General features: G+C 42.1%; 1 protein-coding gene across 3 annotated transcripts in view; it reads right to left on the minus strand.

The window, feature by feature from the left end:
* Nucleotides 1–16,665, minus strand: part of NUP214 (nucleoporin 214) — a 183,128-nt gene that overhangs the window by 112,510 nt on the left and 53,953 nt on the right. For all 3 annotated transcript variants that reach the window (XM_089686965.1, XM_089686952.1, XM_089686957.1), the window contains 6 exons: nucleotides 15,978–16,104; nucleotides 13,612–13,770; nucleotides 9,593–10,190; nucleotides 7,157–7,329; nucleotides 5,729–5,811; nucleotides 3,728–3,769 (listed from right to left, as the gene is read on the minus strand). In XM_089686965.1, coding sequence (XP_089543091.1) covers nucleotides 3,728–3,769; nucleotides 5,729–5,811; nucleotides 7,157–7,329; nucleotides 9,593–10,190; nucleotides 13,612–13,770; nucleotides 15,978–16,104 — 1,182 coding nt within the window. The remainder of the gene's footprint in view (nucleotides 1–3,727; nucleotides 3,770–5,728; nucleotides 5,812–7,156; nucleotides 7,330–9,592; nucleotides 10,191–13,611; nucleotides 13,771–15,977; nucleotides 16,105–16,665) is intronic.

Here is a 16,665-nt window from a genome sequence, read left to right on the forward strand (position 1 = left end):
GGCAATTCCAAAGGCTGTTGACGATTGTCCTACACTACCAGGATGCAGAGTTGTAATGCCTTGGAGTGAAACTGGGCACACAGGAACACTCAAAAGCAGCTAACATCTTCCCCTGTACCCAAACAAATCAAAGGATTTTCCAGTGATCACAGAGACTCCACCTGAGAATGAAGGAGCACCTTCACCTGGGCCCTTGTCTAAGATTAGGTTCAAAATCCTCCACATGTATGACTGGAATCAGAACTTCTCACCAGAACTGGAGTACTTGGGGGTTCATCTCTTCTTGTGAAATTAGGTGATGGGCTTCTGCCAGCAGCTAGGTGCCTGCTGCTTATGAAAAGAACGCTTCTTATATTCTGAAGGTAGCACCGGCTTCTGACCTGCCTTATTCTTGAGGTTTAATAGCATGTCACAGTCACCTTCTGAATTAAAGCATCCAAGGATGACCCAAACAAATTCTTGCCCTCAAACAGCAGCCTCTCAAACTGCTTCTTGCACAAAGTTTCTGCCAACCAGCTCTTGAACTACAGGATTTACCACATATGGACTGATGTGGTGCTCAATCTGGAAAGCAGCCTATAGGGCATCAACAAAAACTCGAGAATCCTCCAGATACCAATCAATGGCAGGGTCACCTGCTTCAGATTCTCTTTGCCAAAAATTTGAGGGCTTAGCACATACCCATCACAGCAAATTCTGGCAGCAGGGCCGTTCTTACCAGAGAAAAGGACATAGGACATCTTAAAGAGGGCTTCAAACCTCCTATCCATAGTGTATTTAAATACCAGGACCTCAATCACCGAGACCGTCTGGGTCTTGCCGCCTGGGTCTTGCTGTCTGGGTGAGCCCATAGTAGATTGCATTCTGCAAACAAGGATGTACAGAAAGCAATTTGAGGTTCTTAGATGTCCACTATCACTCAAACCTCGTAACTTTTAGAAAACACAACTTGGGAAGCAGTAACTTCAAATCTGTTTGTATGGCATCTGCCAGGAGGCCTACCTTGGACCTCTATGATGGGGGCAATCCAGGACCCCAAGGATATCCTATCCTCATTGGCTTCCTCGGTCCCTTCCTAATCCAAGAGATGTTTCTCCTACAGAGCATCTGCTTGCTAAAGTAGAGGAGGGGAATGGAAATGCACACGTTTGCTCCTCAGGAATTCAAAACCTGAGAACACCATAGAGCTGTTCCCACAGACCAGCAATTGCAGACAAAAATTCCTCCTTAGACACACAAGAAGTGAAGAACTATGCCCCTGAAACCGTGGAAACACCAGCCAATATGACCATTCGGAGACACACACCTATCTGAGGATAGCAGGCCTAGGGACAAGAAGGCCACCCAGCTGAGAGGATGGTAATAAATGAGCCCTGCGCAAGTCCCCAAAGTACAAGAGAATTATGCCATAGCTGAGAGGTGTTGTCGCTGTAAGACTTGGAGAATTTCATCTACCAGGCCTTTCTAAATACATCTTAACTGCCCCGAAAACAAAATGGAGTTTGTGCTGGTGTTCCTAAGGTCTTAGGGTACCACTACAGTAGTATATCACCCCCCACTGGTGGCCAAGAACAGCTGCCCAACCTGACCTACATGTCAGTAAACAGCCAGGAATTCCAATACAATGGGGTTATTGCACACCACAGGAATAGGGAGCTGGGAGAGGTTATGCCTAAAAAGGGAAAAGATTTATTTTTTTTTTTCTTCTTTGCCGGTGTCATTAATATGAAGAAGCCCTGTGTACTGGGTGTACACCAACACAATTCCAGGTTTCTGTTTTTTGTCAGATTACATCTGAGTCTAAAATAAATCTAGCAACTTTCTTCAATCCTTAGGAGTACACATGGCAATCACTAACAAAAGACTGGGTTTATATTTAGTGTATGCATGGATGGATGGATTTAACACACTATATCTATGACACATGGGTCCTACAGAAACTTACATATTTTCAACAAAGGCTTCCCTTTGAGATAACGTTAAAGCAATTAAATCTTCTGGAAGTTAAGCAAATTGGCCCTCTTGACATGATTTGCCCAAGACATACTTTTACAAGTGAACAGCTATTTTAATATCTTATGCATTAAACACTCTACTGGACTCTGCTCTTATATTTCTAATAATTACTACACTTTCCTGACAAAAATAGTAACACTTTTTTAAGAGGTATTAAGAAAAAAAAACAAAAAAAAAACACCAAAAACAGCCTCTACCGATAGACCAATGTGGCTTCATGCCAATAAAACCGTAGAAAAAGCAGTGAGAATATGATATCATTATACTGCTGTGGGTTACTGCAACATGCGCATTACACAGTCTTGTTTAATATGGTTCTATCTATATGCTCTTCTTTAATAGTCAACGAAAATAGGATTACTGACCATTCTTGGAATCCATTGAGGGACACAATGTCTTCCACCTTCAAGGTATACTTTTGCCTACAAGAGGATCAGATGTTGGCAGACAAAAAAAGCCCTCAGCTCAAAGACCAGCCTAAAGGACCTTAACGCCTGTAGCTGGGCGTCAGCTGAGACCTCAATATCTACCTGGTAAACAGAAGACCAGGTGGCAAAGTTTCAAATCTGAAAAACAGTTGTTTGATGCCAAAGCCCAAGAACCACTCACAGATATAGCAATGTGCAATCTGACAGGAGACAGTAAAACCTAATTCTTGAAAACATACACTTTGAAAATTGTCTGAACAAGCCACCTAGAAACACTGAAACAAGAAGCCGAAGCAACCTTTCAGGGTCTATTCAGGATATCAAAAAGAGAATCAGTCTTCCTGAAAGAAGCAGTAGTTTGGAGAGCACTCTTACAGCCCAAACCACATCCAGACAATGAAGGGAAACTTCCTTTTGGTAAACTGGAGCAAGACGGAGAGACAGAAAAGCAATGTCCTATTTTCCTAGACCTCAACACCACCTTTTATTTATGAAAGACCACAAAGGGCTCCTAGAAGAATAGGGCCACCAGTTCAGATACTTGCCTTGCAGAGGAGAATCACAAAAAATGCCACATATGGGTAAGAGCAGGGGGAAAAAATGGCTCTGATGGGTTCAAAACAAGATATTTTAAAAAGGGACTCAGCTACCCAAGGCAGCTCCCACTGCTCAGCCCACTTACAAAGGGAGTCTTCAGAGACAAGACAAGCACTAAGGCAATGCCAACAGCTCTGGACCTGAAAAGTGCTCCACTGTTAACCTTTTACAAAACAAAGTCTGGAAAGTGCCCTATGTTATACCTAGTGTACAAAGGTGACTTACAGACTCTTCCCTGCATCATCCAGTCCAGTGGGGGCTGGACGTGGCACTTCAAACGCCAGGCTGAAGATGGATGTGGCATTCCAAAAGCCAGGCTGAGGATGGCCACACCAGATAGCTTCAATTGGAGAGGTCAGCTCTAGCAACTAAGTAGAGAAGAATCTTGGTTGAAAAAAAGATTGTGAAGAAAAAAAAAAGATTGTGAAGAAGAAAAAAAGTGCTAAAAAATAGGTTACTCTTTTACAAAGCAGAGCTGTATAAAAAAGGCATCTATACTCCTATGACACCTGCAAAAAAACAAACATGCTGACAAAAGGTGTCATCTTGGGCTGGCCTACAGTTTTCTCTTGCCAATATTCAATCCTCCTATAGGTGCAGTATAACCCGAAGATGAAAGACTTCCAACCTTCCTCAATAGACAAGAAAGGGGTATGATTTATATTTACATTTCTAAAACCACATACCTCTTCTTGCATTGCATTTAGAATAGGGTTGGTAGCTTGGGGCTGCGGAAAACAAAAAAAAAGAAAAAAAAATTATAAGGCAAGTAACATACTCTGCAATTTTTTCACAGTTAAAGTTATATACCATATGCAATTTTTTCACAGTTAAAGTTATATACCATAAACATTTCAAGGTCAGTTTCAGGTAGAAGCCAATTAACATACAATTGTCTTTTTTGAGCTATGGAAGAAAACTCATACAACCACAGGACACAAACTGTGTAAAGATTAGGTCTGCCGTGGGAGCAGAATTCAACATCACCGTTAACCCCAAAATCAACATATTCAAGGTTTCCAGCAAACACCCTGTAAAGATACATGCCCTTTTGAGTTTCTTTTTCTGTCTGTGATTTGTAGTAATAATGTCAGAGAATAATACAAAATGACTTCCAAGCAAGTGAATACAAGATAGGAGGACCATCTGTTAAATAAAACTGCACCATATATAACACATTTGGTGCCTGGAACCTGCAAGTACAGTAATACCTCGGTTTACTAATTTAATTCATTCTGCAGGACTTTCCATATAGCAAAAAATTCGTAAACCGAAACACTGTTTCCCATAGGAATGCATTGAAAACCAATTAATCCGTTCCGAAGGTCAGAAAAAAGTAAATGCTACTAAAAATACTGCATGAGTTATTTTATCAAATCACGCGGTATTTTAGCAGTGACAACCATGTGTTATTGTTTCAGCTGTCAGCTGAATGTAAAAGAATTATTGGCAATTTAAAAAATAATTTAAAAAAAATGGCGTAGGGTCCCCCCTCCCATCCATACAAAGCCATTCAGGTCCGGTATGGATTTTGAGGAGAACTCCCACGCTAGGAGAAAAAAAAAGGCGTGCGGGTCCCCCCCAAAATCCATACCAGACCCTTATCCGAGCATGCAGCCCGGCAGTCCAAGCATACCAGGCCACATGCCCTCAACATGGGGGGGTGCTTTGGGGAAGGGGGGGCTCATGTTGATGGAGACAAGGGCCTCTTCCACACAACCCTGGCCGGTGGTTGTGGGGGTCTGCGGGCAGAGGGGTTATCGAAATCTGGAAGCCCCCGTGAACAAGAGGGCCCCCAGAACCCGGCCCACCCCCATTATGTGAATGCGTATGGGGTACATGATACCGCTACTCATTCACAAAAAAACAAGCGGAGCGTGAAAAAAGACAGGACACGGTCTTAAGTTCTTTATTAAAAGAAAAAACTAAAAGTGTCCCCTGCAGTAGATCCAAGGTCAATCACGATGCCCGCCGTCACTGCCGCCGCCGCCAACCCGAAAAAAAAAAAGAATTTTAAAAAAAGGCTCCGCTCCCGACGATGGCTTCCAGCCATCTGCTTCTGAGGTGGCTTGACAGTTCTTAAATATGTAAGGGGAGGGGCAACCCAGAGACATCACCTGAGTGACCCCGCCCCATGTGACATCATTGATGGGGGGTGGGGTCCCATGCCTGATGTCTCTGGGTGGCCCCGCCCCTTACATATTTAAGAACTGTGAAACCACCAGAGCAGGCAGATGGATTGTCAGGAGTGGAGCTTTTTTTAAATTCCTTTTTCTGATTGGTGGCGGCGAGCATTGTTATTAACGTTGGATCTGCTGCGGGGGACATTCTTTTGATTTTTGCGTTTGATAAATTCATTCACAAGGGGGGGCTAGGATCTGGGGGCCCCCTTGGTAAAGGGGGCTTCCAGATTCCGATAATCACCCTGCCCACAGACCCCCACAAACACGGTCAGGCCCCAAAGGAATGCGCTCACTCGCCCCCCTTCCTGACTTGCCGGGCTGCATGCTCGAATAAGGGTCTGGTCTGGATTTTTTTTTTTTTATTTTGGCGTGGGAGTTCCCCTCAAAAGTCATACCAGACCCGAAGGGCTTGGTATGGATGGGACTTTTTTTTTTTATTCCTTTCAGCTACTCATCAAAATCAAAATGTTTTATATTTCCCTGCCATGGGACGCAGAAGATTACCTGAGGAGGTGTTTGCTTCACCTCTGATGAACTGATCTTCAATGTCTTCTGGCGCATTACTGGGGTTGCTTGTTGCAGATGGCCTGAAGAAAAAAAAAAAAAAAAAAAAAAAACATTAGTTAAGGCATCACAGACTGTGCAAAAGCATTCTGCTTTTAGGAAGGATAACAAACACACTGTAAGCAAATACCTGCATTTGATAATAGCATGCACATTAGATTTTTTTGGAGCGAGGTAGGATTTATGCCAGAGCATTCGGCTGGTGCCCCTGTCTGCACACAGATCTCGTCTGCTGCTCTAAAAGTTGTATTGCCAATGCTTTTTGCAGTGCAGGTTTTACTATTGTCGCCAACAAGAAACGGTCTCTGAGCTATGACATGCAGCCTTCACTGGAGCAAATTAATGTGGCTGCAGGGAATCCAGTAGTGTTACAATGCAATAAAGGATGAAATAGACTAGGCAATTTAAAGACAAAACGAGGCAATTACTTATACACAAAGGGACAACTGGCAACTCAATTGGTTACAAATCAGGCTATGTCTCCTTGAGCAACATTTCTGTGACATGTATTCCTGGGCAGCCAATTGCAACCTTTTGCAAAGTTCAACAGCAGACTTATTACCAAATAGTTTGGCCCCCCTCCTTCACTCGCAACCTCTTGGGGCATGTCATGGGTCCCAGGAGACTGCAGGATTATTCATAGGGCGCAGTGTGGTTTGCACATGCACAGTGGGCGGCTGGCTGTGGGCACAAGGAGTCACGGTCGGCTGCCCACAGTGAAGATGCCTAGACTTGAAGACCGGTGAAGAGCTGGGTCAGATGAGGACATTGTTGGATCTTGGGACAGGTAAGTGTGTGTTTTTTTTTTTAAAAGTGAGCAGCTACTGTATTTGAAGATGCTGACTTTTACATTTTTGTTTACAGGGTAAGGATTCCTCTAAGACTCAGACTGTAATTTTTTAGTAAATATGTCTTATGGTGCTTCTCACTGCTGGTGCTTAGCATGGTTTTGTCTTACAACAAGATTAATAAATGCTCCCCACAGTGTTTTAGCAAAATAAATGTCGTCAAGTTAGGTTTACATTTACTAGTACATAATTTAGCTTCCATTTAAATGCTCCCCACAGTGTTTTAGTAAAATAAATGTCAAGTTAGGTTTACATTTACTAGTACATAATTTAGCTTCCATTTAAATGCAGAAAATAGTAGTCATGTATTAAAATTTGCAGAAACATAATCATATTTAACTTGTTTCTTGCAGTTATTTTGTTACCTTCCTTCTGGGAAAATCAGCATAAAATTACATTTGATAGGGGAAGCCAGGACTGCTGCTCAGCACTGTACACATTACATATATATCTCTATAAAAAGGAGTTATTGGAGACCATATACTTCACTACATTAAATTTAGTCTTATCAGTTAATTACCCTCAGGAAACGAGCGGTTAGGAGCCATCAAGGACGGTGACTGAAGTGGTGGAGGCACAATGCTGCTCTGGGGAGCAACTGCCACTGTGGACTTCACGGGAGGAGTTAAAGGATATGACTGGCTATGAGGAGCAAAACCAGATTTCGTGGCTGCTACATCAACAGCACTGAATCTAGAACAGAAAGAGGAATTGAATATACAGAAATTCAACATATATGGTAACATATAAAGAGCATAATCACCTATGAAATTAATGCTAGTGCAGTTCAAAAACTCATTAGACCACTAGCTCACCATATATACTCATGTTCCCTGGCTGCTTAAGATTATACTGGCTCCTTGGTAAGACTTCCAGGTTCCCAAATTCTGCAGTATATTATCCACTCCTGTCCTCAAGCACTATGCAGTTAAGAGTGGAATGTTAACATTTAAAGTGATACTAAAGCTAAAAACATTTTTACCTTAAAGTGTTACTAAACTTACAGCAGTAATATCAATCTGTATATGCAGTAAAGCATGATTGTTATACTCGCTGTGAAAGCTAAGGGGTTAATCCTATGCATTGTATAAAAAGGCTGTTTGATCCTTTCTTCTCTTTTCCGCCCCTTTTTCAAGCGACTACCACTTATCACCAGACTAAACTGTAGGCATGCACATGCTCAGTTTGGTGTATATTGCTAGACAGGTTTTTTTTTTTTCCTAGAGATCAGCACAGGGCCAATCAGCACTGTCCAGACAGAGGTCAGGGGATTTCCATCCTCCCAGAGAAGAAAGAAAATTCCTCCTACAAGCTTTAGCTAGTGCTGGACACAGATAGGAGCCACAAGACTGCTCTAACTTCTGATGAGAAAAGGTATTTAGCAGTTTATATTTACTAAAATAATTACACTTCCATGTTCTGTGTACTGTGGGAGACCAGATATAGTGGATGCAGGGAAATGGGTTTAGTAAAACTTTAAAGCATTCCTTGCATTAAGCTAAAAAAACGGTTCCTATTTCTTTGCCGCCCCACCAACATCCCTGTGTGAAGGGGAAGAATAGATCCAGCGTTGTGCATGGCTGCATCTCTTCTCCCCTCTCTTCCTTTTCACACAGCACTTGAGCAGCAGCAGGAGCCATTGACTCCAGCTGCTGTCAGTCAAATGCAAGGAGAAGGAAGTGGGGGGTGGGGCTAAGTCCCCATAGAGCTCAGGAGTGCACAGACATTGTGTGCCGCCATAGCAAAAGGCATGCTATGGGGGCACACTAAGAGGAGGTGGAGGAGTCAAGACTGCCGGCGGAGGACACGAAAAAAGGAGAATTGGGACCACTCAGTGCAATACCACTGCACAGAGTAGGCGAGTATAACATGTTTGTTATTTTAATTTAAAAAATGTTTGACTTTAGTAACACTTTAATAATAAAAGCACTGGTTACCCAATCACAGACTGTCCAGACCAAAATTCTCATATTAAGGAAATAAAGATAAAAAGCCCCCATTCACGCTGCATGCAAATTAGAAATTGTGCAACTTCACTTGAAGTTGTACGATTTCAAAGTTGCATGTCAATGCGACTTCGGGTGTGACCTGCAGACATCTGTACGACTTCATGCAGATGTCTATGCAAAGTGCACCCAAAAACGGCAAAAGTAGTGCAGGAACTACTTTTCAAAAGCGGTGTGACTTCGTTTACAACGGTTCCATTGGCGATCATTGGATGCGATCTGTTATGAGATTTCACTGTTCAAATTGCATGAAAAGTCACATCATTATGGACTAGGGCTAAAGTAAAGAAGAATTAAAGTGGTTCTAAACGTTATGAGGTTTTTGGTTTTTTTTTAATCAAACTAACAAATATGTTATACTTGCCTGCTCTGTGCAACTGTTTTGCACACAGCAGCCCCGCTCTTCCTCTTCTCAGGTTCCCTGCTGGCACTCTTTAGCTCCTCCCCCCTCCACTGAGTGCATCCATAGTAATTCTTTTTGCTCCCAAGCACCGCTCTGTGTGTCCATAGACACAAAGTGCTGTTCTGCCCCACCCCCTCTTCATTGGCTGTGGTTAACAGCAGCAGGAGCCACTGGCTGGATTGATATTGGGCTCAGGTAAGTATAAAGGAGACGAATGGGGGGGAAGGCATACTGAAGCTTTTTTACCCTAATGTGTAGAATGCATTAAGGTAAAAAACCTTCAGCTTGGAGAACTGCTTTAAAAATATTTATCTTTTTTTTCTATTAATTTGGGGAAGATTACATTATCTTACCTTCTAGTATGGAACAGAAAAACAGAGTGAGCTTATGTATTTAGGACATAAAAAGAAAAAAAAAACCCAACAGAGGCTCCAACCCAACATCATTTCAAAACTAACAAAAATGGTAGAAATTACATTTTAACATCCATTTATGAGCACAATACAAGTTATGCTACGTGTGATGGTTTTTCTGTTTTTGTACGTACTTCTCGTTAAGGTTCACTTTGACATTAGATGTAGAGAATGCAAAACTGGAGCCCGCTGGTTGTTGTGCGATGTTAGGGGAGTTGTCCGGCTTGGAAGAGGAGGTTCCAAAAGCTGGAGGTCCCTGCACAGAGAAGGAAAAACCCTGGGGATTTGCTGCCACAGAAAAGCCAGTGTTGGCTGTTCCTACTGAAGCAGATGGTGAATTTGTAGAAAAGCTAAAAGTTGTAGTAGATTCTTGAGGTTTTCCAACAGGGCCTGAGACACCAAAATGTGAAGCACTAGCTTGTGGTTTGCTGGGCAGACTTGGAGCAGTTGCACCAAATCCCTGCGGAGTAGCCTGAGGTTTGCTGGGAAAATTTGCTGCAGGAGCACTGAACACCTGTGACGCGGTCTGCGGTTTGGTGGAAAAACTTGCAGCGGCAGGAGTGAACACCTGGGCAGGTTTGCTGGTAGTGTCAGGCAAACTAAATGCAGGGGGTGATGGCATAACTTTGGAAGCAAGGTTAGATACAGGAATGTTAAAAGATGGATTGATGGCTGGAAGTGTACTAGGTGGAGCTCCAAGAGCCTGGGGGGCATGGGAAGGAACGCTTGATGCTGCAAAGATATAAAAAAAAAACAAGTTAAGAACGCAACTTATTTTTTGATTCAATAATAGACAATATTGCATGAAGGCCCCTTTCACAAGGGCGTTCTGTTTTTCATCAATTCAGTCATGTTTTTTTCCAAGAAAAAAAATGGATCAGTTCACCGTCCGTTTATTTTTTTACGGAAGAAAAACAGGGTTTTTTCCATTAAAAAAAACAAACAAAAAAAAAACGGATATTAACGGATACGGACATTAACGAATGTAAACAGATGATCATCTGTTTACATCAATTAGTCCACAGAAATACATGGGTGTCCATTTTTCATCAGTAAAGGGACAGATGAAAAACGGACATATGGAAAACCTGTGTGAAAGGGGCCTAAAGGTTTTACCAATGTTACCACCATTTTGCTCAGACCAGAAGATACTTTGAATTAAGATTAAAACTTCATGCAGTGTGCATCCAACAAACTTTCCTAAAATAATAAGCAAAAGGCATGGTCACCAGATGTTGCACCTTAATGCTCGATTGACTGCAATTTTAGCTGTTGTTGGTTTGTATGCTGATCTTCAAGTGAAAATGCTAGGTAGCTGATTTTTAGCTGTGACACCTACTAAATCAAAGACTTGAAACAACAATACAGCAAGTGAAGTCTGCAGATCTGCAAGCTTGTTTCAGGTCAGTGATTTAGAAACCAGTAATAGGAAACCTTTACTTTTGCAAATAAACACCTCCCCCCCCCATCCTCCTATGGAGATTTAAAGGAGAAGTACAGCCAAAAGCTCTTTTGGCCATACTACTCTTGTGATTCACAGGAGTGCAGTTCATTCTGCACTCCTGTGACCCATTTTCTGCTGACGTCCCTCAGCTGGTCCAAGCTGGGGTGGATCCTGACTTCAAATTTGGGATCCACCCCAAAGTCTACAGCGGCACCTGGCTCAGCCTCTCAGCGACCTGTTGAGAGCCTGAGTCAGCCGCTCCCTCCCCCCGCCGCAGTGCGGGGGGGGGGGTAATTGTAATTGGGGCAGAGCAGATAGCAGTGACTGACAGACACCGCACTCTGCACAGAACGGCTGTGAGTGCTCAACGATCAGCAGTCATGTGATCGCTGACTTCTCACTCTTAGAGCGGGCTCGGACTCTCAGCTGCTCACTGTGAAGTCAGGATCTATCCTGAGCCTGGATAGGCCGAGTGATGTCAGCAGACAACGGGTCACAGCAGTGCATAACAAAGTGCGCTCCTGTGACCCATATGAGTCGTCTTGCCAAAAGAGCTTTGGCCATACTTATTTAGGTTGGTGGATCATCACAACAGCTCGGCAACTATCATGTTAGGAAGGGATGCACCCATTTTTCTCTAATTGTATAGTTTCGTTAAGAAGCCTTTTTTATTCATTAACTCATCCATATTTGTAAACAAAGTCCGAAATTCCTGCCCTGGCCAGGCACCTTGTGGGACCCATTACCTTTCCTAAGCAGAAATACCTCTTCATGTGTACTTCACAAACTTTTACAAGGGGTCTTGACCTCTTAAACTTAGGTACTTACTACTTATACATCAATAAAGAGTATACCGTGCTCAGAACCTACCTAATCTTTTCTCATCACACTGATGATTCGGAAAGTCTGAATGTGTAATCTAAGCTAAGAAGACTTCATGTAAAGTGTACAAACTAAAACTTCTATAAATTCTTCAAAGTGTAAAACAATTCACAAAGTGTAACAACAAAAAAGTCCATAGTGTCAGACTGTCAGTCCTAAAGTTCAAATACATACATTTCATATAAAGTGCTGCTAATTTCAGTGCTGCATCCACAAAGCACAATACATGTCCATGTAAAGTACTCAAAGCAATCTGTCAGATGCCCAGAGTGATCATTTAAAAGAATAGATTGCATCTGACGCATTTCTTTCTGCACTTTAAATGCCTATACCTTTATTTGTTTTTTATCACACCATTTGAATTAAGTTCACCTTTGGTGTGGTGTTACATACGTATTTAGTTGCCAAAGTTCACCTGCCCGTATTGTGACAGTGGGCAGGGGATCTACTTGCTGTACCTGCTGTCACAATTTACAGTGCCGCTGTGCGGGGTTGCGTCCACATGACCGCGTCATTCATTCAGTTTCCTGTGAATGAATGAACTACAACTACTGTCTACCATTGCAGCTGACGGCTTGTAGTTCTCAATGAACTGCTAGGGCACTGGTGTGCACTCTAATAGTTAATTGATACTTCCCTAGAAGTCTGCCCGTATGGCTGACTGAGTCTGTGCAGGATTTTGGCATTGTACCCGTGATCTGGTGATCGCAAGTCCAATACTTTACAGGCGGCTGAGTGAAAAAGAAAAATAATAATAAGTGTACATTTTATTTTTTTTATAAAAAAGGTGAACTTAGCCTTTTTAACACTTATGAATTTTTATAGGAGTTTTAACTTCTGTACTTTATGAATTCTTAATAAACGTTACAACAGCACTTTATTAACTTCTTCCCGTCCGGCCCATGTCGATAAACGGTCAGACAGGAGCGCTGCCGTTGCGGGTGGATGTTTATAAACGTCCCCCCGCACCCATTGCCTGTGCACACTCCCTGGGAGCGCTCGGCATCGCAATCAGTGAACGCTGTGTCCGGCCCCAATTCATGTGATCACTGATTGGCCAATCAGTGATCACATGAACAGTAGTAAACAAGATGTCACTTCCTGACATCATTGCTTACTACTTGTGAAATCTGTGGATGATCACTGAGGTCACATGGTACAAGGCTATTCACAACAGCCTTGGACCATGTGACAAGCTGTGACCAATCACAGCTCCCACAGTATTTCTTAATGGCTGCAAAAATGCAGCCTTAGAGAAGCAGAAATGATTGCTTTTACAGCCTTTATGGATGTAAAAGCAATCAGTATAAAAAAAGAAAAAAAAAATCACCCCCCCCCCCCCCCACAAGTAGTACAGTGTCACTATGATGACAATGTACTGATAGGGTGACAGTATGTTAAAAAAAATAAAACATAAAAAAATTAAATAAAATGTAAAAATTTTTTCTAAAAATTAAAAGTTTTGGTTATAAACTAATTTGGGTCATTTTGGTTTTACTAAAAAGATAACTGAATAAATTTTGGCCAAGATTTATGAAGAAAGATTTATTTGCAAAATTTTAAAAGAAACTTTTTCAAAATTTTTGGAATTTTTCATTTATATAGGAAAAAAATAAAAATCCCAGGTGGTGAACAAATACCACCAAAATAAAGTTTTATGGGTCTCAAACAAATGCTAACAAATTCATATGGGTACAGTGTTGCATGACTGCACAATCGTCATTCAAAGCGTAATAGCACTGAAAGGTGGTGTAACAACTTTCTGAAACTGACAACCTACAATCACTTTCTAAAAGTAAACAAGGTGCAAAGAAAGCATAAACTTACCACTTCTAGACTGTCGCTCCCCCTCCAGTCGGAGTTCTTCCAGGGGTGTGGTAAGAGACTTTGCATTTGGAATTAAGTTGATCACATGAAATGGGCACAGGACACCATCAGTTGAAATTATAATAAGTATGGGGGAAGGAGGCAATACTTTCTCTTCATCTGTAGAAACCAGGCAAAGAAAACATTCATGGCTACTTTCACAATCTTAGAAACTGTAAGGGCTAGATACTGTTAATCTCAGCAATCTGTTAGCCTAATCTACTGGCAATAATACCAAAAGCTTAACTGCTTCCCCTCCACCCTATAGCAGAAATACAGCTACAGGGCAGCAGGTGAGCACAAAATCACGTATATATACATGTGACTTTGCAGTTGCGGGTAGGGGGCGCGCGTGGCCTACCCACGCCCCCATACACAGCTTTGGTTGTCAATTACCGGGTCCCGGACGGTGATCGCCAAGTATAACCAACGGGGGAGAGAACTGTATGTAAACAATACATAGCAGAGCCATACAAAGCAGTGTGCTTACAGTGGAAAGCACACACACAGCATACTGTGAAACAGCACACAGTTAGCCCTTTGATCAACCCAGATGTTAACCCTTTCCTGCCCAGTGCCTTTAGTACAGTGTCAGTGCTTTTTATTAGCACTGATCACTGTATTGGTGTCGCTGGGGATGTCAATGGCACAAAGTCAGTTCCCCCCAGTGTCAGCATGCCCACCGCAATCCCGTTACAAGTCGCTGATCGCCGATATTACTAGTAATAAAAAAAAATAAAATTCCAGGATATATACACCGCCATTTGTAAACGCTATTACTTTCACGTAAATCACTTACATGTATTAGGATTTTTTTTTAGCAAAAGAAATGTAGCAGAATACATTTTGCCCTAAATTTATGACGAAAATTGATTTTTTTATTGGACATGTTTAATAGCAAAAAGTCAAAAATACTGTTTTTTTTCTCAAAATTGTCAGAATTTTGTTTGTCTATAGCGCAAAAAAAAAAACAACTCACAGGCGATCAAATACCACCGAAAGAAAGCTCCATTTGTGGGGAAAAAAGGACGTAAATTTAATTTGGGTGCAGCATTGCATGACTGCGCAATTGTCAGTTAAAGTAAAGTAGTACTGTAACACAAAAAAGTGCCTGGTCAGGAAGGGGGGTAAATCCTCTGGAGGGCAAGTGGAAGGTATGCAAATGTTTTTTCTTTTTTTCCTTTTAAGCATTGGGTATTATCCAGACCAAAGCTACTGAAACTACTGCCAGCATAGAATTTAAAAAATACAACTGACTGGTTACTAAATTTTTTTGTGGTGTACCTCTAGTTCTTCCAGATGAATTAAACAATAGATTGTACAGCACCAAGACGTGCTTGCACATATTTTCAGTTATCTTCTACAGCAGGGGACTCCAAACTGTGGCTCGAGGGCCGGATGCAGCCATTTGCTAGCCTTTATCTGGTGGGGCACTAAGCCTTCCAATGATATGAGGCACGATTCCTCCTACTGACACCAACAATGAGGCACAATTTCTTCCACTGATACCAATTATAGGGCACTATTCCTTTCACTAATACCGATGGTGGGGCACTACGCCTCCTTCTACTGACTACCAAGTCTAAGACTATGTTTATTCCCATTGATGCTGGGTCCAGGACATTTTCTACTCCCTCTGGCCACAATCCGGCCCCCCTAAAGTCTGAAGGACAGTAAACTTGCCCTTTGTTTGAAAAAAGGTTGGAAACCCCGGTTCTACAACACCTTGAGAGTCCCCTAATTTCAATGCACTTTAAAATGCAAACACAGACTTCCACTAGGAAGTCATTAACTAACTCCTTAATGCTACTGTATATTGGTTAGCTAATGCATTTGGTGATATCAATAACCAACAGAGAGCTGGAGTAGGACCAAGCACCAACATTCAAGCCAAAATCTGCCAGTTAGAGGGAGTGGTTTAGGAGCTCTAGAAGATAACTGAAGATATGCACAAGTGATTCTGGGCACCTGAACTAATTGGAACTGCATCACAGGACAATTATATAAAACAGAATAATTTCCTATTCACCATGATTACAACCAATTGGTGCTGTCTATTGGGCTAGGATGTGTAAACAATGTCCAAGTTAATGCAGACCTGGCTATGTGTTTTTCTTCTGAATGCAAAAACAGTGCCAAAGAATGTAACACAAAGCAAGCACTGACAGCAAATCATATTAGCCAAAGAATATAGTTTGCTAAAAGCTATGGTTAGTGTTTAACTGCCTGAACTCCTAGAGACATGGCTGATGTGTTCTATTGTGGCCCACCAAACAAATCAGGAGTTCAGAGGGATGCTATTAAAATTGAACTATAGGAGTACATACTGATCGCTATTTCTAGCTGGCTGGTATAATCAAGTACAACTCCCATAGGCAATGTGTCATCGTTGCTGTCCGATAATGGTAGCTCAGCTCGGCCAGAATCTTCCAAAATCCATAGTTCCCAGGTGTTCTGTAAGAGAGATCATGCATTAAACAAGGAAGCAGTGTCATAACAGCTGTGTGTTTTACAAAAAGTAGTTCAAAGCTGCCTCAACAAAAAATTCAGACCTAAAAAAGGCTTTGTCAGCTCTGCTGTTATGGTTCTAAAGCCTTACATTTATTTACCTTAATGGACTCTATTCATACACAGTCCAGTGCTGTTCAAGAGGAGCAGCGACTCTTTTTGCTCTGTCCCTCCTCACAGGGCAGATCCATAGCTGTGGGAACCATTGGCTCTCACTGCTGTCAATCGAATTCTGTGACGTTTGAGTGGGGTCGTGCCCCGCTGCCTGTCTATGGATGCAGGCAGAGAGGATCCCCAGAGGAAGCCGCTTCCTGTAGGGGTTCTGGCTCAAGGAAGAGCCAGGAGCGCCGGCAGGAGACCAAGAAGAGGAATATTGGCCTGCTCCATTGCACAGAGCAGGTAACTATGACACGTTTGTTATCTTGGTTAAAAAAAAAAAAAGCCAAAGTTATACAATAATTCATTACCGGGCATATAAAAGAAAAGACCCTGCTGTCCCGAAACATA

Source organism: Staurois parvus, unplaced genomic scaffold, assembly GCF_062004578.1.
Source record: "Staurois parvus isolate SC_StPar_1 unplaced genomic scaffold, SC_StPar_1.0 ptg000020l, whole genome shotgun sequence".
In the NCBI taxonomy this organism is placed as follows: Eukaryota; Metazoa; Chordata; class Amphibia; order Anura; family Ranidae; genus Staurois; species Staurois parvus.